At 38.8% G+C, this 23,167-nt stretch overlaps 1 protein-coding gene across 3 annotated transcripts; it reads left to right on the top strand.

Annotated features, from left to right (window-relative positions):
- The first annotated feature begins 11,178 nt into the window (after positions 1-11,178).
- Positions 11,179-22,551, top strand: LOC104244935 (uncharacterized). 3 transcript variants are annotated; one of them, XM_070153081.1, is made up of 10 exons: positions 11,179-11,547; positions 12,048-12,113; positions 12,932-13,112; positions 14,087-14,283; positions 14,447-14,497; positions 15,001-15,092; positions 15,200-15,261; positions 15,512-15,603; positions 15,904-16,032; positions 22,446-22,551. In XM_070153081.1, exons 1-10 carry the CDS (start codon positions 11,275-11,277, stop codon positions 22,470-22,472), a joined length of 1,170 nt encoding a protein of 389 aa, XP_070009182.1. In that variant the 5' UTR covers positions 11,179-11,274; the 3' UTR covers positions 22,473-22,551. The 3 variants fall into 3 exon arrangements, with proteins under 3 accessions (XP_070009182.1, XP_070009183.1, XP_009798760.1); XM_070153082.1 differs by having other exon boundaries at positions 22,174-22,551; XM_009800458.2 differs by lacking the exon at positions 22,446-22,551 and adding an exon at positions 16,109-16,383 and having other exon boundaries at positions 15,904-16,008.
- The last annotated feature ends 616 nt before the right edge of the window (positions 22,552-23,167 follow it).

Here is a 23,167-nt window from a genome sequence, read left to right as displayed (position 1 = left end):
CCATTCCAACCCCTTTATCAAAATTTCATCAACGGGAAAATGCCAAAATTCTAATTTCGCAAATTCAAGCCTAAACCTACTACGAACCTCCAAAACACGTCCCAATTGTGCTCCTAAGTCCCAAATCATCTCCCGAAGCTATCCGAACCATCGAGATTCACATCCAAGCCCTTTTTCATATAACTCAACATCCGGTTGACTTTTTCAACTTAAGCTTACTCCAAAAGAGACTAAGTATCTCAAACCTTACCAAAACCTTTCCGAACTCGAGCCAACCAACCCGATAACACATAATACCATTGAACAAGACAATAAGAAATAGAAATGGGGAAAATGGAGCGGTAACATATGAAACAGTCGGACGGATCGTTACACTAGTGAGTATCTATGTGTTGATATGATTAAATAAAAAGGGCCTAATTGTTTATGGGTTCATGGCATGACATTGAATTGTTCATGATAAGATGGTATTTGGAAGTCAAATGTAGTGTATTAAAGTGCTTAGGAGGGTTATTCACTATTTTTTCCAGATATATCCTATCAGGTCCTTAGACTACATTACAACCTATAAAGTTCTACTTGATCTTAGTCAGTGCGAGCTTAAATTAATCGAGTCTTACACTACAAGTAAACCTATGGTACGGACTTGGGTGGCATATGAGTTCTTTGCGGGAGTAAGTGAATTCTTTCAATTTGTGAGTCCTTAAATTATACTTGAATTTATATTTGAGTTTGTGGACTAATGTCTTTCTTTGGTGTTTTGGTGAGGGCACATGATTTATAAAGGGTTGGTAAAGTCCTTGGTTTTTGAGTTGGCACAGGAAGTGAGTCGTAGTTTGGAATATAGTGGAGTCAGTTTTAAGGCTAGGATGTTAGAAATAGTCAAACTACTATTCTAGTTATTCATGGTAAGAATTAAAACTTGAGGAAAAAAAGCGTTAATATAAACCACTATCACTAGATGATGCTTGATGAGTTTTGGAAATTTGCTTCTCAAGGACAAGCAAGAGTTTAAGTGTGAGCTAGTAATAAATAACCAAAAGTGTATATTTTTCAGTGTATTTTCGTCTTCGTTGTCATGCGAGTTACGAGATATTACATGTCATTTTAAGTGAAATATTCTTATTACATATTTCTTGTGTGTAGGAGTAAGTTTGGATGATAAGTGATCAAAAGATGTCAATTTGTTATAAAAAGAAAGAGATGGGAAGAATTGGGAGCTCGTCCAATCTTGTGTATGGCACTAAAATAGATACACAACAAAGAGACAATTAAGTGCAAAAAACAGTAAAGTGAAGCGAAGGCGCAGATCGCTTTGTCAAATGGAAAAATTTCAAAGGTTGAGTCCGCTCTATGGGAGCGCAACGCGCAAGCATGGACGCAAATTTCAGCTTTCTTATCCGAGATTGAATTTATTAGTTCCCCGCATATAAATTACAAGGGATAAAAATACATGAAAGAATGACTTTTTGAGGGTTACACAAAATCTTTGAAGGCAAGAACAAGCAAGGAGCAAGGCGGAAGATTCAGAAATGAGTTTTTATCGTTCTTCTTTCTTTTTTTATTATTGGTGATAAATTCTAATATTGCAGTCATGCAAACAATTATGAGTAACTAATTTCTTTTATCCAGAGTTTGATGGAACCTCTTAGAGGATGACTATTTCATTTAATATAATTTTATTATTGAATTTTTCTACTTATTTAACTACGTGATTATCTTTGTTGATTGAAGGACCCTAATTGACTATTCTTATTTATTGTGTATTGCTTGAAAAAGGATATATATTGACGTAGTTATTAAATAACAGCACTCCTAACGTATGTGAGGAATAAGACGGGTTTAAAGGTGGGTTTAGAAATAACAAAGTCTTGACGTGGTCATACTGAGTGGTAAAATAGTACCAGCTAGCATAGTTCGGGAGAATACGTCTAGTAAATTATTGTAGTTGCTCGAAAAAGAATTACGACACCTGAAGTGCTCACGATCAGTAGAGAATACTTAGGCGAAATTATAGGAGACGCAGGCGGGAGGATTCCGACGATTGAGGAAATCATAGCGCTAGACTTTTCCAATTTTATCTACAATATTTTCTTTAGTAGTAATAAAATTACAGCATTTTTATTACTTTGATTTTAGTTAGTAAACACTTAAAACTCATTATTTGACACTTCTGAAAGTTGATTACTTGAATTTTTGTGAGACGAATAGTTGTAATTAGTAAGTTAATACATAGTGAGATTCTACTTCAGACTCACAAATCGGATTATATTTGCAACGGGCGCCATACTTTTTAGAAGGCATAGTTGGGTGTGATCAAACATCAGTCCAAAGTTTTATTCAGTCCAAATATTTTTTCGGCAATCAATGAATACTAAAATATTTTTATATTATGGGATCTTTTAATTCGGAATATCAATTATTATTAAAATTAATTAAATAATTTATATATAGAGTTATCTTCTTAAATGTTATGTAATTTATTAATTATAGTTATCTTCTTTTATGTTTTGGGGGATTATTTGTGACGACCCAACCAGTCGTCTCATGAGTTACCGCTCTGTTTTCCCCATTTCTGCTTCTTTATGCTTCGTTATCCGTGTTTTGTAGTATCGGGTTGGTCGGATCGAATCCGGATTGGTTTTGGTAAGGTTTGAGACACTTAGTCTCTTTTAAGGAAGTTTAAGTTAGAAAAGTCAACCAGATGTTGACTTATGTGTTAGAGGGCTCGGATGTGAGTTCCGATGGTTCGGTTAGCTTTGGGAGGTGATTTATGACTTAGGAGCGTGACCGGAATGGGTTTTGGAGGTTCGGAGTAGATTTAGGCTTTAATTGGCGAGGTTGAGATTTTGGTGATTTCCAATTGATAGGCGAGATTTTGATATAGGGGTCGGAATGGAATTCCAAGAGTTGCAGTAGCTTCATTGTGTCATTTGGGATATGTGCAAAATTTCAAGTCATTCGAACGTGGTTTGGTTGAGTTTTTGATCAAAAGCATAATTTGGAAGATTTTAGAAACTTAGGCTTGAATCCGATGTGTTTTGGGTGATTTGATGTTGTTCGAGGTGTTTTGATGATTGGAACAACTTTGAATAAGGATTTAGGATATGTTGGTGACTTTGGTTGAGGTCCCGGGGGCCTCGGGTGAGTTTCGGGTGGTCAACCGGATCATTTTGAAGTTTGAAAAATTGTAGATTTTGAGTTCCGGCAGTTGCAGACATTTTGGTCTTCGCGTTCGCGAAGAATCTGCTGAGGGAGGTGGAAGTTTAGCCTTCGTGTTCGCGAGGCAGATGACGCGTTCGCGAAGGGCTGCGAGGTTGTGCATCGCGTTCGCGGGCGTGTAGTCGCGTTCGCATAGAAGGAATTGAAAGGTCAAGCTTCAGTGGAAATTAACCCATCGCGTTCGCGACGGAAGGATCGCGTTCACGATGGAAGGATCGCGTTCACGAAGGTTCATTTGGGAAAAACATCGCGTTCGTGTGGTTATATTGCGTTCGTGTGGTTATATTGCGTTCGTGCAAGAGGATTATGGTCAACGTTATTTTTGTGCTTCGCGAACGTGAGGCTTTGACCGCGTTCGCGAAGAAGGAAATTAAGGCCTGGGCAGAATGTTTTTAACTCGTCCTGTCCGCGATCTTGGAGCTCATTTCCTCCATAGCTGGTTGTTATTGGAGATTTTTGAAGGAGATTGAAAAGGGGTTCGAGGGGAATCACTTGGAGGTAAGATTTTTGGACTAAAAACTCGATTATTATGTGAATTTCACCTAGAAAATCATGGAACCTAAGCCTTAAAATTGAAGAACTAGGGCTTGAAATTGGAGACCAAACATTTGGGATTTGAAGGGTCATTTGTGGATGGATTTTGATGTTCTTGCCCGAGGGGCTTGTGAGGATTTTTGACTGAGTAGGCCGAGGGCCTATGTTGTGAGTAAACACTGATACTGATTTGAGGCCGAGGGCCTGAGATATGTACGCCACGAGGTGGCTTGATTGATATGAGGCCGAGGGCCTAGTTTGATGCCATGAGATGGCTTGATATTATGTTTGGGCCGTAAGGGGATCCTCCAGGAGTATGCACACCACCAATGAGCGTGGGTACCCATTGTGATGTGAGATTGAGCCGGAGGGGCTGGCATTGTTCTGAGCTGTTGCCCGAGGGGCGGATTTGTTAATACTGTGCCCGAGGGGCGAACTTCTATTTGTTTACTTTACATTAATTACCCGTCAATTACTTCTTTACTTGTTGAAAGAGGATTTTACTTGATTTTTCACTAGTTTACTGCTTTTAAATGATTTTACTGCTTCATTATAGAATGCCTTGTGCCCTACGTGTTTTCTTACTTTCAGTCGTTATTTACATTTGTTACTCACTGAGTTGGAGTACTCACTTTACTCCCTGCACCCCGTGTGCAGATTCGGGCGTAGCTGGTCCCGCTCCCAAGTGTTGATTCATTCCAGCTTCAGGCGAATCTTCGAGAAGTCTTTAGGTAGTTGTTGGTGTTCATAGCCTGGAGCTCCTCCCTATCTATTTCCTTTATGTTCTTAGTTCAGTATTTAAAACTCTGTAGTTACATTTGAGGATTCCGTATTGTTAGATGCTCATGACTTGTGACACCCCGGTTTGGGCTTTGTTGGGTGTATTTCTGCATTTATTCGACATTTTCCGCTATTTAGTACATTTAAATCATGGTTAGACTATTTTTATGTTGATTAACTGTTTAAAAAGTGAATTAGATTTAACTGGCTTGCCTTGTCTTCTTGAGAGGTGTCATCACGATCGGGTTCGGGGTTAGGGTCGTGACAAGTTGGTATTAGAGACTAGGTTACATAGGTCTCATGAGTCATGAGCAGGTTTAGTAGAGTCTCGCGGATCGGTACGGAAACGTCTGTATTTATCCTCTAGAGGCTGTAGAACCTTTAGGAAAAACTTCATATTCTTGAAATTCTCGTCGTGCGAACTTGTTGATCCGAGTACTAAACTTTTGTTATTCTATTCTCTCACAGATGGTGAGGACACGTGCTACTGGTCGGGGTGGATGACCCCCAGTACCATCAGCTGTGGCCACCGGAGGCTGAGGACGCGGTCGTGGTCGTGCAAGGAGCAGAGCAGCTAGAGCAGCACATGCAGATCCACTAGCTGCCCCAGTTCAGGATCAGGTCCCAGTTATGGACGCTCCTGCAGCACCAGCTTAGGCACCAGTCATGCCCATCGTGATTTCGGGTCTTCAAAAGGCCTTGGATCAGATCTTATCAGTTTACACTAGCCTAGCTTAGGCGGTTTCAGCCACTACAGCTGCAGCTACTTCTTAGGCCGGGGAGGCAATCAGTCTCCCGCAGCTCGCACACCTGAGTAGGTCGTGCAGGGACTTCAGATGCCAGGGACGCATCCAGCCTAGCCGATTGTAGCTGCTCAAGACTATGTAGTTCCTTCCATGCCAGAGGACGAGCAACATAAGTTAGAGAGGTTTGGTAGAGTTCAGCCTCTATCATTTAGTGGTGTAGAGGGCGAGGATGCCCAGGGTTTTCTGGACAAGTGTTAGAGGATGCTTCGTACTGCCGGTATTCTGGAGACCAGCGGGGTCGCTTTTACCACTTATCAGTTTTCTGGAGCTGCTTTCACTTGGTGGGAGGATTTTGAGAGGCGTAGGCCTGTTGGTGCAGAACCCCTTACCTGGCAGCAGTTCTTTGTTCTCTTTCTGGAGAAATATATGTCGCAGTCTCGTAGAGAGGAGCTGCATAGGTAGTTTGAGTGGTTGCATCAGGGGGAGATGACTGTGTCACAGTATGAGTTGAGGTTCTCCGAGTTAGCTCGTCATTCCATCTGGTTGGTTCCGACAGATCGAGAGAGGATCAGGAGGTTTGTTGATGGTCTTACTTATCAGCTCCGTATTCTTATGACCAGGGAGAGGGTGGCTGGTGTTACGTTCGAGGAGGTTGTTGATATCGCCCGTGAGATTGAGTCTGTACGCCGTCAGGAGCGAGAGGAAAGGGAGGCCAAGAGGCCTCGAGGATCTAGCAGCTATAGTAGTACTCCTTCGAGGGGTTAGTTTCAGCACGGTAGAGGCCGTTCATTCAGGTCTGCTCAGCCAGCTCGCCCAGGTTATCATGGGGAATCTTCGGGTCATGGTTATCATGGATCTCAGCAGGGCCAGTCATCACTCAGTGCCCTTCCAGCTCAGAGTTCATCCCATACTCCATCAGCTTAGGGCTCTTCTATACCGAGTGCATCTGCTAGTCACTCCAGTGTGAGGGATTCCCTCAGTCCCCTTCTCCAGCACCTGGGAGTTGTTATGAGTGTGGCGAGATGGGCCACATATGGAGGCAGTGTCCTCGTCGTGTTGCTAGTTTGTCCTAGCAGAGGGGTTAGTCATCGATTTCAGCGCCAATTCTTCACCACCACCCACTCAGCCAGCTAAACGTGGAGGTTAGTCAGCCAGGGGTCGCCCCAGAGGGGGAGGTCGATCAGGGGCAATCAGGCTCATTTCTATGCACTCCCAAGCAGACCCGATGCTATTGCTTCAGATGTTGTCATTACAGGTATTGTTTCAGTATGCCACAGAGATGCCTCTGTATTATTTGATCCCGGTTCCACCTTTTCTTATGTGTCATCATACTTTGCTCATTATTTGGGTACATCCCGTGAGTTTCTTGCTTCATCTATTCATATATCTACCCTAGTGGGCGATACTGTGGTTGTAGACCGTGTGTACCGGTCGTGTGTGGTGACTATTGGGGGTTTGGAGACCCGTATGGATCTTTTATTATTGTGTATGGTGGATTTCAATGTCATTTTTGGGCATGGATTGGCTATCTCCGTGTCGTGCTATTCTATACTGCCATGCTAAGACAGTCACATTAGCTATACCGGGTGTGCCACGGATTGAGTGGCGAGGTGTGACTGATTATGTTCCCAATAGAGTGATCTCATTCTTGAAAGCCCAGCGTATGGTTGGGAAGGGTTGTCTTTCATATCTAGCGTTTGTGAGGGATGTCGGAGCTGAGACTCCTAGTATTGATTCTCTTCCAGTTGTGAGGGATTTTACCGATGTGTTTCCTGCAGAACTGTCGGGCATGCCTCCGGATAGGGATATTGATTTTGGTATTGACCTGGTGCCGGGCACTCAGCCCATTTCTATTCCGCCGTATCGTATGGCACCAGTGGATTTGAAGGAATTAAAAGAACAACTTCAAGAACTCCTTGATAAAGGGTTCATTCGGCCTAGTGTGTCACCTTGGGCTGCGCCGGTTCTATTTGTGAAGAAGAAGGATAGCACAATGAGAATGTGCATTGATTATAGGCGATTGAACAAGGTAACAATTAAGAACAAGTATCCTTTTCCTAGCATTGATGATTTATTCGACCAGCTTCAGGGAGCGAGGGTATTCTCCAAGATTGATCTCTGTTCGGGTTATCACCAGTTGAAGATCAGGGATTCAGATATCCTTAAGACGGCTTTCAGGACCCGATATGGTCATTATGAGTTCTTGGTGATGTCTTTTGGGCTGACCAATGCCCCAGCAGCGTTCATGCATTTGATGAATAGCAGTATTCAAGACTTACCAAGAACGAAATCTTGATAAAACCACTCTGATACCACTTGATAACAACTAGGTCAGAAATCCAAATTAGAGTAAGAATTTGAGAAGTAAATGCGGAAGCAATAACAACAAGGAATTGAACAACTAGAATTAAAGAGATGAAATAAAGGATATGGGAAGAATTCAAGGAAAGAATTCCAAGAACTTCCAAGAACACAAGTTCTATATCCTTGACAAGATCAAAGTAACAACGTCTTGATTTATGGAAGAAATCAAACGCCTTTACTTAAAAAGCAAATCAAAACAATAGATTCGGAATCTTGACCACTTTACGAGTAACTTGAGACAACAATTAATAACTAGTATTAATCGCCTTCTAAGAATACCACAAAGGAATCAAAGATATCATAAAAGAGAAGTAATCTTACTACCTTGAACTAAGAACTAGTAAAGGTTGAAAGATAAATCTCAAAGCACAAGTAACAAAGGTTCAAAAGAACTCTCAAAGTATGATATACTTAATCAATAAATGTTGTGTCTTATGAATGAGAAGAACTCCTTATTTATAGGAGTTAAAAGCACTTAAAATAATGTAGGGGGTTGCTAAAAAGTCATCTAAATTAGGTAGGGGGCTGCTAGGGGTCACAATAGCCATCAAACTTAGGTAGGTGGCTCCTAAGGGGTAACAAAAGCCATCAAAATTAAGTGGGGGGCGGCCAAATCCTTTTGGGGCAGATTTGGGCCTTAAAACTATTAGTTTGGGCCATTGGTTTGGACTCCAATTGGGCTCCTTTTGAAACACCCCCTTTTGGACCTCTTTTAAGGTCATTTTGAGCCCTATTGGTGGACTTCAAGGGCTGATTTGGTAACCCAATCTTCCTCCTCTTGGACTTCAATTTGGACTACCAAATAATTGTAAAACTTGGACAATTCATCTCCTTTGGGATTGAGCTCTTCCTCTACAATTAAAAGCTTCTTTATTTGCCATTGAAGTCTAGCAACCTTAGCTTGCAAATCTTTAGCTTGAGATCTTGTAAATGGCCTTGGAGCTTCCAAAACTCTATCATCTCTATCATTGTCCTTAACTATATCCTTGTTCTTGATGCTATCACAACTAGAATATTACCCACCTCAAGTACTTCAACTTTTAAGAGATAAAGTGTCCCCCAAGTCGTACTCTTTTTTCCTCACTTGAGTTTTTTCCCAATTAGGTTTTCTCAAGGAGGTTATTAACGAGGTGACGAAGGGAACACTTCAAGTCGAAGTATGCAAAGATGGAGGCACAGGATAGCTAGTTCCTTGCTCGACCTCTCAAGCACTCTCCAAGTTGACCAATGAAGGGACTAGATAGGCTGGGACTGGGATTGGAATGCCAGCCAACACCCAAAAAGTTATAAATTTCCCAATTGTATGACCAAAGCAACAATGCGTGAAGTTTATTTCTATTTCTCCAAGTGTACAACCAAGGCAACAATGCTTAAAGTTTACGGTGTCCACAAACTTTGCACCTATAGGCATATCTTTCTAAACTTAGGTTATCGACCTCGTTCGAACTAACACCTACCGGCCCTCGACCATAATTAAACTTAGGTTATGATTCGACCTCGTTCGAACTAACACCTACCGACCCTCGGTCATAATTAAACTGAGGTTATGATTCGATCTTGTTCGAACTAACACCTACTGGCCCTCGGCCATAGTTAAACTGAGGTTATGATTTGACCTCGTTCGAACTAACACCTACTGGCCCTCGGCCATAATTAAACATAGGTTATGTTCGACCTTGTTCGAACTAACATCTACTGGCCCTTAGCCATAATTAAACTTAGGTTATGTTCGACCTTGTTCGAACTAACACCTACCGGCCCACCAACCTCTGGCTGCCATTCGCCTTTAAATAATCACGGCTAGAAAATCAAGGCAACCAAGCGACAGAATTAAAAAACATTCAAATATGAACCATAGGAAGAGAATCAGATGCAAATGACGAAATTGACGTTTCATTTGACAAGAACAAACTTTTGATAAAAGATTCTCTCTCTTTCTCTTACAAAGATATAAGCACTACCTTTTCATTAGATTTTTGTTCATATTATTCTACGTCTTTCCACCACATCCAAGAATAATTCAAACATTTTGGGATTTGTGTGTCACTTATCATTGTCATGAGGGGAATCACCTACTTCATACTTTATTGGGTGAATCACTTCTCATATTTACTTAAATGTCATTTGTTGTTATTTATTGTCAGCTATTGCTACATTATTGCTCATGCTTTTTGGAATAGTTAATGCATATTGTTGCCGACCTTTCATTAGATCCGTTCAACATTATTCACCTTTTCAGAAGTAACGTCTTGAGATATTATTATTAACTAGGTTTAACCCATTATTATATAAATTCAATTGTTTTAACCGAAAGTTATACTTTTTGGTCAAACAACTTCCATTTGAAAAAACAACTCTTCTTCCACTTAACGTACAAATCATTAATAAAACTATTACTCCATTATCCAGCACATTAGTGATTTTTCCATAAATTTTTTCTCTAAATAACTTTTCCAATTCTTTTTTCCAAAGTTAAAAATTGTTATTATTATATCTTTCCAAGTTAAAAATTATACGGAAAAGGGTTCAAAATGCCCCTAAACTATTGGAAAAGGTTTAAAAATACCCTTCATCCACCTATTGGGCTAAATATACCCCTCCACCTACCTTTTTGGTTCACTTATACCCTTTGACCGTTAGGTCAATGATGAATTAAAAATAATTACTTAAAAAAGTATTTTGTAAAATATTTTTATTTTTTTAAACTAATGCACCAAAAGTCCACTAATTTAGTAAAGTCTTCTTCTTCTTATTTTTTTACTTTTTACAAAAAATAATTCAGTTTTTACAAAAAAATATTATTTTTTTTGTAGTTTTTTAAAGCATTTTTTTTTGTAAAAAACAGGGGGGGGGGGGGGGAATTGTAAAAACATAAAATAAATTACTTTTAATAAAATATTTTTGTTTTTTTAAAAACTGAAAAAAATATTTTCAACAAAATATTTTCATTTTTTAAAAATATTTTTTTTCATTTTTTTAAAGCATTTTTTCCGGTAAAAACTGGAAAAATATATTTGTCAAAACTAGTTTTTTTGGTAAAAACTAAAAAAATTATTTTCGTTTTTTAACAAAATATTTTTGTTTTTTAAAAACTGAAAAAAAAATAAAACGAAAATATTTTTGTTAAAAACAAATTTTTTCTGTTTTTACAATTTTTTTTCAAGTTTTTGCAAAAAAATACTTTAAAAAACTGAAAAATATTTTTTTTTGTAAAAACTAAATTATTTTTTGTAAAAATTGAAAAATAAGAAAAAAACTTTACTAAATTAATGGACTACTGGTGCATTAGTTTAAAAAAGCGAAAATATTTTTTTTAAATAATTATTTTTAATTCAGCATTGACCTAACGGTCAAAGGGCATAAGTGAACCAAAAAGGTGGATGAAGGGGTATTTTTAGCCTAATAGGTGGATGAAACGTATTTTTAAACCTTTTCCAATAGTTTAGGGCATCTTGAACCCTTTCCCGAAAATTATATAACGATAGCCGAAGCTGTGCCTCTCTCTTTCAGCTCCAAGTTGGTATATATCAGCTTTCAACTCAAATTTTCATCAAAAACCCCAACTAGGGTTTAAGGTTTTAAGCTTTGTTTAATTACAATCTCCCACATTTCTCTGCTTTACCCAACAATGGCTACTCTCAGGTTACTCTCCAAATCATCAACGTCCCTAAAACTCGCTAATCCTCGTCCTTTTCTCAACTTCCCACTCATTTCCCATTTCCTGAGAACTCTTCACTCGTTCGTTTCTAGAGAATTCCATTTCTGTTCACCTAATTCTAGAAGTTTCTCCACTTCTCCTGAATACCTCCCCAAAGACTCTGATTCTTCCTTTGCTGCCGCTTTGAATTTTGACAGTCGCGTTCCCGCCACTGTTATTACTGGTTTTCTTGGCTCTGGAAAGGTTAGAGGAATCAAACAGTTGTTTTTAATTTTTATTTTTATATAAATTTGTTTACAAATTCTCACATTTTTGTAAATATTTTTATCTGTAACTACTTAAGTTATTGAATATTAAAACGAAACAGGAGATTTATGAAGCAATCTTAAGAGTGTGGATTCATATAGCTGAGCTCATCTAGCTTGGGATCAAGCATAGTTGTTGTTGATAGAACGTTACGAAACATTAGATGAAACATATCAAAAATATTTGTGCTTTATATTACTATAGTTTTTTTCGTATAATGAAAATTATGTCCACTGCAAAATTTGAACTAAATGATTGATTTTGTTAATATCAAAACCCTGTTTACTTTTTTTTTTTGTGTTTTAATTTATACGAACCAGGAATATAGTGCTTCTCTATGTTGAGTTGAATTATCTGAATTACTTTGCACATATAAGACGTTGGGATTATTATGCTTATAAGAATCTCATGCCTTTGTTTCATGGATGCTTTGGCAGACTACTTTGTTGAATCATATACTGACATCTCAGCATGGGAAGCTGATTGCTGTGATCGAAAATGAGGTATTATGGGGTTTTCTTGTCTTCTCCAGCTATTGTTGTTAACTTCTATATCCTAAGATGTTTTTCAAGTGGATGCCCTTTGACTTCCCATTTTGCATTTGATTGTGTGGTTTACATCTATTGAGTTAGATATAACTATGTTTCCCAACTTATCTATGTTTCCCAACTTAGTCCCTTCTTAAATAAAGTAAAAAATAAACCAAACCTTCATGAGTCGGCTCACCCAAATTTGCAGTTTAGCTCACAATTTCTACAAGCACCTGTCTTAGAATGACGATCTAGCTTGATTGTTTAAGTCATTAACTTTCATTTTTATGCTGTAAAACAAAGTACTATTATCAAACTTAGTAACCATTTGAGCAAAAGTAACAAGGATGTGAATCTACCACTAGAGCTTGTTAATTGATGTGGTTATTACATACTGTGGCAACATAAGTTTGCCAATCTTTTTTCTGTCCTATAGTTACAAACATCATACCTGTAGGAAAACTTTTGCAGAACAATGAGCCAGGTTTCTCATTGTTTTACAAATTGCAGCGCTTCTTTTTATAATTTGAGTTTGCTTTTGCATGGTTCTTTCCTGATTTAATTTTTTTTAATAAAGATTAGGTACTGATGCACCAATCAGTTTCTTCCATTCTTAAATGATATGCGTCATTGTTTGTTATTTTTTGTGGACAATGTGTATTGCACATGCACCTTGCGTGCTTATCATCATCATCAAGTTCTTGAATTGCCTTTCACAAAGTATGATTTGGCTAGTAACATTTGGACTATCTACATTTACTTAGATTTTTATTGACTAAATGCAATTGCAGTTTGGTGAGGTGGACATTGATGGCTCATTGGTTGCTAGTCATTCTTCATCTAATGAGGACATTGTCATGGTTAATAATGGTTGTCTATGTTGCACTGTACGTGGTGACCTTGTTAAGATGCTTTTGGAGCTCGTTAAGAAGAGGAGAGACAAATTTGACCACATAGTTATAGAGACAACAGGTATGTGAAACTATTTAGTAAATGTAACTAACTGTTGTGGTCAAACGTGCTCAGTGCAGTGAAACTTGATTTTGTTAGTAAGACCTCAAGAACATCTGATTATGAAGTACTTATCAAAAAGAAAAAAAATCTGATTATGTAGTTTGGCACTTGCAAATCACTTAAATACTTCAATGGATAACTTTGCTTGATATATGCAGGTCATGTTATGAGCAATAGCTAATGTTCTTCTATAAAGTATATGAAAACATTTAGCAGAGGGGTTTCTTATCTCTTTATTGACGGGATGGATTAAATTTATTTGCCTTAAAACAACATCCACATAGAAATAGATTTACGTTAATCCAATCTGCAGCTTGATATGAATTCCTCCCTCCTTTAAATGATGTTGATGCAGTGATGATACGAACAGCAAAAAATGGGGAACTTATGCATATGTGCCATTTTTTTTTTTTTATGTTTTGGTAATTATCTTTTGTGATGTTGATTCAAATAAAATTCCAACGCTTAGGAGCATGTAACTTCATTTAATTTGCCAATGACTACTGCAGTTTTATATATTTCTGTTATCCCTCTGGTTCTTTCACTGTCTTGCATAAAGCCTTAGTCGTTTATGTCTGTTGTGACCTCCTGGGTAACTTCAATTGCGCTGTACGGGAAGGTTAATGTCCACTGGCATTTCTGACAGAAAAGTTTTTCAATTTTGCTGAATGTCGCTTACTAGCTTTTTGCAATGGAATATCCTAAGTAGACCCCTTCTTCAGGGGTTGAAACAGGGCAAAGAAAAAAAGAAAACCACGAAAGGTGGGGTCCGTAATTTAGCCCACTATGAGGCCCCTGTAGAATGCTGGCTAAATACTCAATATGCATCTTGGTCTGAGCTTGTTCTTCAGAAACTGAAATTTGGAACCCATGGTTTAGTGAGTGTTTATCATCTCCCGAACCGTTCCTCTGAGTTGCTACTTGTTTTGCAGGTCTTGCAAAGCCTGGTCCAGTTATTGAAACATTTTGTTCCGATGAGTTGGTTTCAAGACATGTCAAACTTGATGGAGTCGTTACACTGGTTGACTGCAAGCATGCCTTGCAGCATTTAAACGTGGTAAAACCCAGATTTGTGGTGAATGAGGCTGTTGAACAAGTGGCTTATGCAGATCGTATTATCTTGAACAAGGTAAGGCAGCTTCTAGCTTTGCAATTGGTCGCTTGCCTTTCCTAGCCTGCAGTAGGTTCAAGCAATCTTGGGAAGCCTATACTTCAGTTTATAGCCTGCAGTAGGTTCAAGCAATCTTGGGAAGCCTATAATTCAGTTTATGTTCTTCTGATTATGTTGACAGATAGACTTGGTTGCTGAAGCTGAGCTAGAAGTGTTGACAAAGAAAATCAAGGTAGAGTCTCTTCTTTTTTAAGATTATTTGTCTATCTTCTGGTATTGCGGTGCCTGGAGTTTCTCGAATATATTATAAAAACATGACATGCACTGAGGGTGTTGCAATATGAGATGCATATGAATCATTCAATGGGGTTAAGCTTGGACATCCTCTCTTGCGCATGTAGTGTTAACTAATCTGCTTAATGTGAAAGAAGATAAAATTTATTTTCGAGGTTATTCTCGCTACTTTCTTACTGTATTACCTTAATTTCTTCCATAATGCTTGTCTCAATATGACTTGGTAATGCATTTTGAGCTGTTACCACCTTGAACTCCCTCTGTTTTTCTTATTTCTGTGGTGTTCCGTGTATCTAACAGCTCTGACAATTAGGTTTAAATCTGTATTGCCATTTCTGGTGGATAAATGTACTTCTTGGGTCTGCATTTAGTTATACTCTTCTCCTGTTTGATTATGACTCCTCTTTTACATACAAAGTGTTGATTGCTATAACTTTCCAGCATATCAATGGGATGGCACAAATAAAGAGAGCAAAATATGGGGTGGTTGATATGGACTTTGTTCTGGGAGTTGGTGGTTATGATCTTGATAGGTGATTCTCTAACAGAACTTGCTTCTTAAAAAATTTCCTATTCCATGGGTCAGAATGGTATCTTGAGTTATTTTTACTGATTTTTTAAGATCGTCTTGCTTTTGCAGAGTTGATTCTGAAGTTCAATCAGAGGGCTCACACTGTGGGCACCATCATGAAGATGGGCATGGTAGTGATTACTGTAACTTTTTGAAACTTTTCTTCTTTGTTCTCCCTGTTCTTTCCAATGTCTTCCTGTCTTCCCTTTTTTGAGGAAAAAATTTATGTACATATTTGTTGTTTGATATGTTAGATTCCTTGTTATTACTGATATGACTTCTCATCTTATCAGTTGATAGACAGGATGCTCTTACCAGTTTCTTCTTATTTCTTTTTTCTTAACAGAACGCCTCAGTAATAGAATGCCTTATTGTTTACAGGACATCACAAAGGCCACCATCATGATCATGTACATGATTCTGCTGTATCCAGTGTTAGTATTGTGTCTGAGGGAACCTTAGATTTAGATGAGGTATAATCTTTTTCTAGCTAACCTTTTTTTTTCCTAACGATTATCCTGATTATTGTTGAGTTGCCAAGTTCGCATACCACTGCATGTGTAAAAGTCTTGCTGCTCTGCCCATATGTAATTGCTCAGTGTTTTTTCTCCCCTGATATACTTAACAATCAAAAGAAAAAAAAAAAGTAAAGAAAAGAAAAGGTGCCAGAGATAAACAGGAACTGTATGATTGAAATTCTTCCTTGGCCATTCTTTTGTCTAAAATTAACTCATTGTGGATGGACAACCTTTTTGTGGGGGTATTTGGTCCAGGTTGATGATTGGCTTGAAAGACTGATTGAAGAGCAAGGGGATGACCTGTACAGGATGAAAGGGGTTTTATCTGTGAGCGATTCTGAAGAGCGCTATGTTTTCCAGGTTCTCATCAATTTTTTCAGTGTGGTATGTTCCATCTTGATGATCTGTCATTCTTGATACTGATTTTGGTTTTTTTCGCTTTTCTTTAAATTTTTCAAAGGGGGTACATTCCATTTTAGATGGAAGCCCAGGCAAGACATGGGAACCAAATGAGAAGAGAATAAACAAGTTAGTATTCATAGGGAAAAACCTAGATGAAACAACATTAAGAAAAGGTTTCAAAGGCTGCTTAGTATGAGGAATGGGCGTATGTTATCCACCGGTAAGCTATGATTGAGATCGAGCATAACTTGCATATACTGATAGCCGAAGGGTGACCCCCAAGAAGTTGAGAGTTCAATTCTGTGATCTAGGATATGATCTCATGTGGCACTGTCCTCTAGAAGACAGTGCTACCTCCTCTGGATGAATGAGACTGGAGGGGGAGATTGATGATGTCCATCTCATTGAAGAAGTATTAGGCATGTGCCTAATAAGAGTTTTCTTTGGTTTGGTAGCCAACCTTGTTGACTTGGTTTGGTTGGTAGCCAACCTTGTTGAATTAGTTTGGTTTGGTAGCCAACCTTGTTGAATTTCTTTGGTTTGGTAGCCAACTTTGTTGAATTGTGAAAAGTGTGTGTAAATTGTCAAATATTGTAGGCTTTAGAGGGTGAAGCTTTGGCTATAAAAGGAGAGCTTCAACTCTCATTTCTTCACACCAACAAAGAGAGAAAGAAAGAGTGAGGTTTCACAGACAAGGTATAAGAAAATAGTCTGTGAGGAAAATAGAGAGTGAGCGATATTGTAGTGAGGTGGGAATATCAAAAGAGGGTTATTTCTTTTGAGTGTTGTAGTGGTCTTTGGAGTATTTATCTCCGACCTACAAAGTGTAAAATTCCTTACTATAGTGATATCAGTTGCTCCTCTCGGGGTCGTGGTTTTTTCCCTTATTCAGAAGGGTTTTCCACGTAAAAATCTTGGTGTCATTGTTACTCTTTTATTCTTGTTAATTACCGTATCTCGGTGCTACATTATTATTCCGCTTTATTACCGTGAATATTATTTTGGTAAGGGGTTTATTCCCAACAACTGGTATCAGAGCACAGGTTCTGCTCGTTCACTGAAATACTATTCACTGTCGGTAGTACTATACTTGGTGAAAAATAAAAATGTCCGGAGTAAAGTACGAGGTAGCAAAATTCAACGGAGATAACGGTTTCTCAACATGGCAAAGAAGGATGAGAGATCTGCTCATCCAACAAGGATTACACAAGGTTCTAGATGTTGATTCCAAAAAGCCTGATACCATGAAAGCTGAGGATTGGGCTGACTTGGATGAAAGAGCTGCTAGTGCAATTAGGTTGCACTTATCAGATGATGTGGTAAATAACATCATTGATGAAGACACTGCACGTGGAATTTGGACAAGGTTGGAAAGCCTATACATGTCCAAAACGCTGACAAATAAATTGTACCTGAAGAAGCAGTTATACGCCCTACACATGAGTGAAGGTACGAATTTTTTGTCACATTTAAATGTGTTTAACGGACTAATCACACAGCTTGCCAACCTCGGAGTGAAAATCGAGGAAGAAGATAAAGCCATCTTGCTATTGAACTCGTTGCCATCTTCGTACGATAATTTGGCAACAACCATCCTGCACGGTAAGACTACTATTGAGTTGAAAGATGTCACATCGGCTCTTCTACTCAATGAGAAGATGAGAAAGAAGCCTGAAAATCAAGGACAGGCTCTCATCACAGAAGGTAGAGGCAGGAGTTATCAAAGGAGTTCGAACAACTATGGTAGATCCGGAGCTCGTGGGAAGTCAAAGAACCGATCCAAATCAAGAGTCAGAAATTGCTACAACTGTAATCAACCAGGTCACTTCAAAAGAGATTGCCCAAATCCAAGGAAGGGCAAAGGTGAAACCAGTGGCCAGAAGAATGACGACAACACAGCCGCCATGGTGCAAAATAATGATAATGTTGTCCTCTTTATAAATGAGGAAGAGGAATGCATGCACCTGTCAGGTCCAGAGTCGGAATGGGTGGTTGACACAGCGGCATCTCACCATGCCACACCGGTAAGAGATCTTTTTTGCAGATATGTAGCAGGTGATTTCGGCACAGTGAAAATGGGTAACACAAGTTACTCAAAGATTGCGGGGATTGGTGACATTTGTATCAAGACAAATGTCGGATGCACATTGGTTCTAAAGGATGTGCGGCATGTACCTGATTTGCGGATGAACTTGATCTCGGGAATTGCTTTAGACCGAGATGGATACGAGAGTTATTTTGCAAATCAAAAGTGGAGACTCACTAAGGGATCATTGGTGATTGCAAAGGGAGTTGCTCGTGGCACGTTGTACAGGACAAATGCAGAAATATGCCAAGGTGAATTGAACGCGGCACAAGATGAGATTTCTGTAGATTTGTGGCACAAAAGAATGGGTCATATGAGCGAGAAGGGATTGCAGATTCTTGCCAAGAAATCACTCATTTCTTATGCCAAAGGTACAACTGTAAAACCTTGTGACTACTGTTTATTTGGTAAGCAGCATAGAGTCTCATTTCAGACATCGTCTGAAAGAAAATTGAATATACTTGATTTAGTATATTCTGATGTTTGCGGCCCAATGGAAATTGAATCAATGGGCGGTAACAAATATTTTGTTACTTTTATTGATGATGCTTCACGAAAATTATGGGTTTATATTTTGAAAACCAAAGATCAGGTGTTTCAAGTTTTCCAGAAATTTCATGCTCTAGTAGAAAGGGAGACGGGTCGAAAGCTAAAGCGCCTCCGAAGTGACAATGGAGGTGAGTACACTTCAAGGGAATTTGAAGAGTATTGTTCAAGTCATGGGATCAGACATGAAAAGACAGTTCCTGGAACCCCACAGCACAATGGCGTAGCCGAGAGGATGAACCGCACCATTGTGGAGAAGGTGAGAAGCATGCTCAGAATGGCTAAACTGCCTAAGTCATTCTGGGGTGAAGCAGTTCAGACAGCCTGTTACCTGATCAATAGGAGTCCATCAGTTCCGTTGGCGTTTGAAATCCCAGAGAGAGTTTGGACCAACAAGGAGGTGTCCTACTCGCATCTGAAGGTGTTCGGTTGCAGAGCTTTTGCACATGTACCAAAAGAGCAGAGAACAAAGCTGGATGATAAATCTGTTCCCTGCATATTTATCGGATATGGAGATGAAGAGTTCGGGTACAGACTGTGGGATCCTGTAAAGAAGAAGGTCATCAGAAGCAGAGATGTAGTCTTCCGAGAAAGTGAAGTTGGAACTGCTGCTGATATGTTAGAAAAGGCGAAGAATGGTATAATTCCTAACTTTGTTACTATTCCTTCTACTTCTAACAATCCCACAAGTGCAGAAAGTACAACCGACGAGGTTGCCGAGCAGGTGGAGCAACCTGGTGAGGTTATTGAGCAGGGGGAGCAACTTGATGAAGGTGTCGAGGAAGTGGAGCACCCCACTCAGGGAGAAGAACAACCTCAACCTCTGAGGAGATCAGAGAGGCCAAGGGTAGAGTCATGCAGGTACCCTTCCACAGAGTATGTCCTCATCAGTGATGAGGGGGAGCCAGAAAGTCTTAAGGAGGTGTTGTCCCATCCAGAAAAGAACCAGTGGATGAAAGCTATGCAAGAAGAGATGGAATCTCTACAGAAAAATGGCACATACAAGCTGGTTGAACTTCCAAAGGGTAAAAGACCACTCAAATGCAAATGGGTCTTTAAACTCAAGAAAGATGGAAATGGCAAGCTGGTCAGATACAAAGCTCGATTGGTGGTTAAAGGCTTCGAACAAAAGAAAGGTATTGATTTTGACGAAATTTTCTCACCTGTTGTCAAAATGACTTCTATTCGAACAATTTTGAGCTTAGCAGCTAGCCTAGATCTTGAAGTGGAGCAGTTGGATGTGAAAACTGCATTTCTTCATGGAGATTTGGAAGAGGAGATTTATATGGAGCAGCCAGAAGGATTTGAAGTAGCTGGAAAGAAACACATGGTGTGCAAATTGAATAAGAGTCTTTATGGATTGAAGCAGGCACCAAGGCAGTGGTACATGAAGTTTGACTCATTCATGAAAAGTCAAACATACCTAAAGACCTATTCTGATCCATGTGTATACTTCAAAAGATTTTCTGAGAATAACTTTATTATATTGTTGTTGTATGTGGATGACATGTTAATTGTAGGAAAAGACAAGGGGTTGATAGCAAAGTTGAAAGGAGATCTGTCCAAGTCATTTGATATGAAGGACTTGGGCCCAGCACAACAAATTCTAGGGATGAAGATAGTTCGAGAGAGAACAAGTAGAAAGTTGTGGCTATCTCAGGAGAAGTACATTGAACGTGTACTAGAACGCTTCAACATGAAGAATGCTAAGCCAGTCAGCACACCTCTTGCTGGTCATCTAAAGTTGAGTAAGAAGATGTGTCCTACAACAGTGGAGGAGAAAGGGAACATGGCTAAAGTTCCTTATTCTTCAGCAGTCGGAAGCTTGATGTATGCAATGGTATGTACTAGACCTGATATTGCTCACGCAGTTGGTGTTGTCAGCAGGTTTCTTGAAAATCCTGGAAAGGAACATTGGGAAGCAGTCAAGTGGATACTCAGGTACCTGAGAGGTACCACGGGAGATTGTTTGTGCTTTGGAGGATCTGATCCAATCTTGAAGGGCTATACAGATGCTGATATGGCAGGTGACATTGACAACAGAAAATCTACTACTGGATATTTATTTACATTTTCAGGGGGAGCTATATCATGGCAGTCTAAGTTGCAGAAGTGCGTTGCACTTTCAACAACTGAAGCAGAGTACATTGCCGCTACAGAAACTGGCAAGGAGATGATATGGCTCAAGCGATTCCTTCAAGAGCTTGGATTGCATCAGAAGGAGTATGTCGTCTATTGTGACAGTCAAAGTGCAATAGACCTTAGCAAGAACTCTATGTACCATGCAAGGACCAAACACATTGATGTGAGATATCATTGGATTCGAGAAATGGTAGATGATGAATCTCTAAAAGTCTTGAAGATTTCTACAAATGAGAATCCCGCAGATATGCTGACCAAGGTGGTACCAAGGAACAAGTTCGAGCTATGCAAAGAACTTGTCGGCATGCACTCAAACTAGAAGACAGTGCTACCTCCTCTGGATGAATGAGACTGGAGGGGGAGATTGATGATGTCCATCTCATTGAAGAAGTATTAGGCATGTGCCTAATAAGAGTTTTCTTTGGTTTGGTAGCCAACCTTGTTGACTTGGTTTGGTTGGTAGCCAACCTTGTTGAATTAGTTTGGTTTGGTAGCCAACCTTGTTGAATTTCTTTGGTTTGGTAGCCAACTTTGTTGAATTGTGAAAAGTGTGTGTAAATTGTCAAATATTGTAGGCTTTAGAGGGTGAAGCTTTGGCTATAAAAGGAGAGCTTCAACTCTCATTTCTTCACACCAACAAAGAGAGAAAGAAAGAGTGAGGTTTCACAGACAAGGTATAAGAAAATAGTCTGTGAGGAAAATAGAGAGTGAGCGATATTGTAGTGAGGTGGGAATATCAAAAGAGGGTTATTTCTTTTGAGTGTTGTAGTGGTCTTTGGAGTATTTATCTCCGACCTACAAAGTGTAAAATTCCTTACTATAGTGATATCAGTTGCTCCTCTCGGGGTCGTGGTTTTTTCCCTTATTCAGAAGGGTTTTCCACGTAAAAATCTTGGTGTCATTGTTACTCTTTTATTCTTGTTAATTACCGTATCTCGGTGCTACATTATTATTCCGCTTTATTACCGTGAATATTATTTTGGTAAGAGGTTTATTCCCAACACCTTCTCCCCTTCCCCCTTTGGGGACTTGTCTCATGTAAAAACATATTATGATGAATGATGTATTATCTCATTTGAAATGTACATTCAAGTTAATTTATTCGTCCTTTCATGCTTTCTCTATCATCTTCTGTTTGTGTTATACATGTGTTTCCCCTAACACATGGGTCTGAACATGGTAGTTCAACATTTGTTAGCAAGTTAGAAAAAGGGTGTTATTTTGGACCTGGATAATGCCTTTGGTTCAACTCGACTATGACATAAAAATGTCATCTTAGATTACCAGGAATTGACTTTATAGCATAGATAAACATCCAATTTGGGATGCCACTGATGTTATCAATGCAGTAAAAAGAAAAAGAGGTACTAGCAGCGAAAAAGGAAATGGGAAGATCAAGGGCAAAAGGTCAAAAAGCATTATAGCTGGCTCATTGCTGTCAAGAATATGCTAACAAGACATTTCTTGTAGTTGTCTTGTATTCTTTTTTTCTTGCAAGAATATTCTGCTGTCGCCCTTCTACTTCTGTCGCGGTTCACTTCCCTTCTGTCTTGGTAATTCTGATGAAAAGTCCCGTTTTCAGTCTGGTTTCTGACCTTTGCATTTTTTTGTTTTTCTCTAGGAAGATATTTCCTCCGGTCTACTTTAAGTGATTTTTTGGTCTTTTTTGGTGGTCACAATATTTGATTTTTCATATATCAAGAAGGAATTAACTTCTTCTTTCCAAAGTTGCCCTTGGAGTAAAGAACTTAGGAGTAGTTTGTTATTTTCCAATGAACAAATTAAGGTTAATATCAATTTTATTGTTAATTAATGCTAAAAGGTGAATTCTTTAATATGTGCGAAAAGAATTAAAAACTCACTTGAATTGGACTGGAGTAGTGTAATAAGGTTGAGATTCTTTCTGGAGTAGGATAAAGAGAACGTCGTGTTGACACTCTTTTAACTTATTTTGTTTTGAATTTTGACTCTCTGCACAATTAGCTACTCCATCGTTCTTGAAAATATTATTTTTGTTATGAATAGTTTGTACATTGGATACTACTTTGGATACTATATATTGTATACTACATTGGATGTCCATGTTGTGAATAACTTAAAGATTAAATTTCTTACTTTATGTCCATCATCTTTACTTTTTATGCCTATAAAAGGCCATGTAATTGCAATGGAAAAATACACCAAAGTGAAAGAAGAAAACACTTCTCCCTTCTTTCTATCTCTTCTTATTTATATTTTACTGCATTACTTTTATTTTATAACACGTTATCAGCACGAAACTCTAATTTTGATTCTTAACTCCCGCTAAGTTGATCCATATTTTATTAAGGTATGCATCATTAT

Source organism: Nicotiana sylvestris, chromosome 8, assembly GCF_000393655.2.
Source record: "Nicotiana sylvestris chromosome 8, ASM39365v2, whole genome shotgun sequence".
NCBI classification, from domain to species: Eukaryota; Viridiplantae; Streptophyta; class Magnoliopsida; order Solanales; family Solanaceae; genus Nicotiana; species Nicotiana sylvestris.
Note: the sequence above shows the minus strand (reverse complement) of the source record. Positions and strands in the feature narration are given on the sequence as shown.

Bases quoted from the DNA above. Each gene is read 5' to 3' on its own strand.
- LOC104244935 (XM_009800458.2), top strand. From the start codon at position 11,275: ATGGCTACTCTCAGGTTACTCTCCAAATCATCAACGTCCCTAAAACTC. The intron at 14,284-14,446 runs GTAAGGCAGCTT...TTATGTTGACAG, and splicing joins ATCGTATTATCTTGAACAAG to ATAGACTTGGTTGCTGAAGC. The intron at 15,093-15,199 runs GTGATTCTCTAA...TTGCTTTTGCAG, and splicing joins GGTGGTTATGATCTTGATAG to AGTTGATTCTGAAGTTCAAT.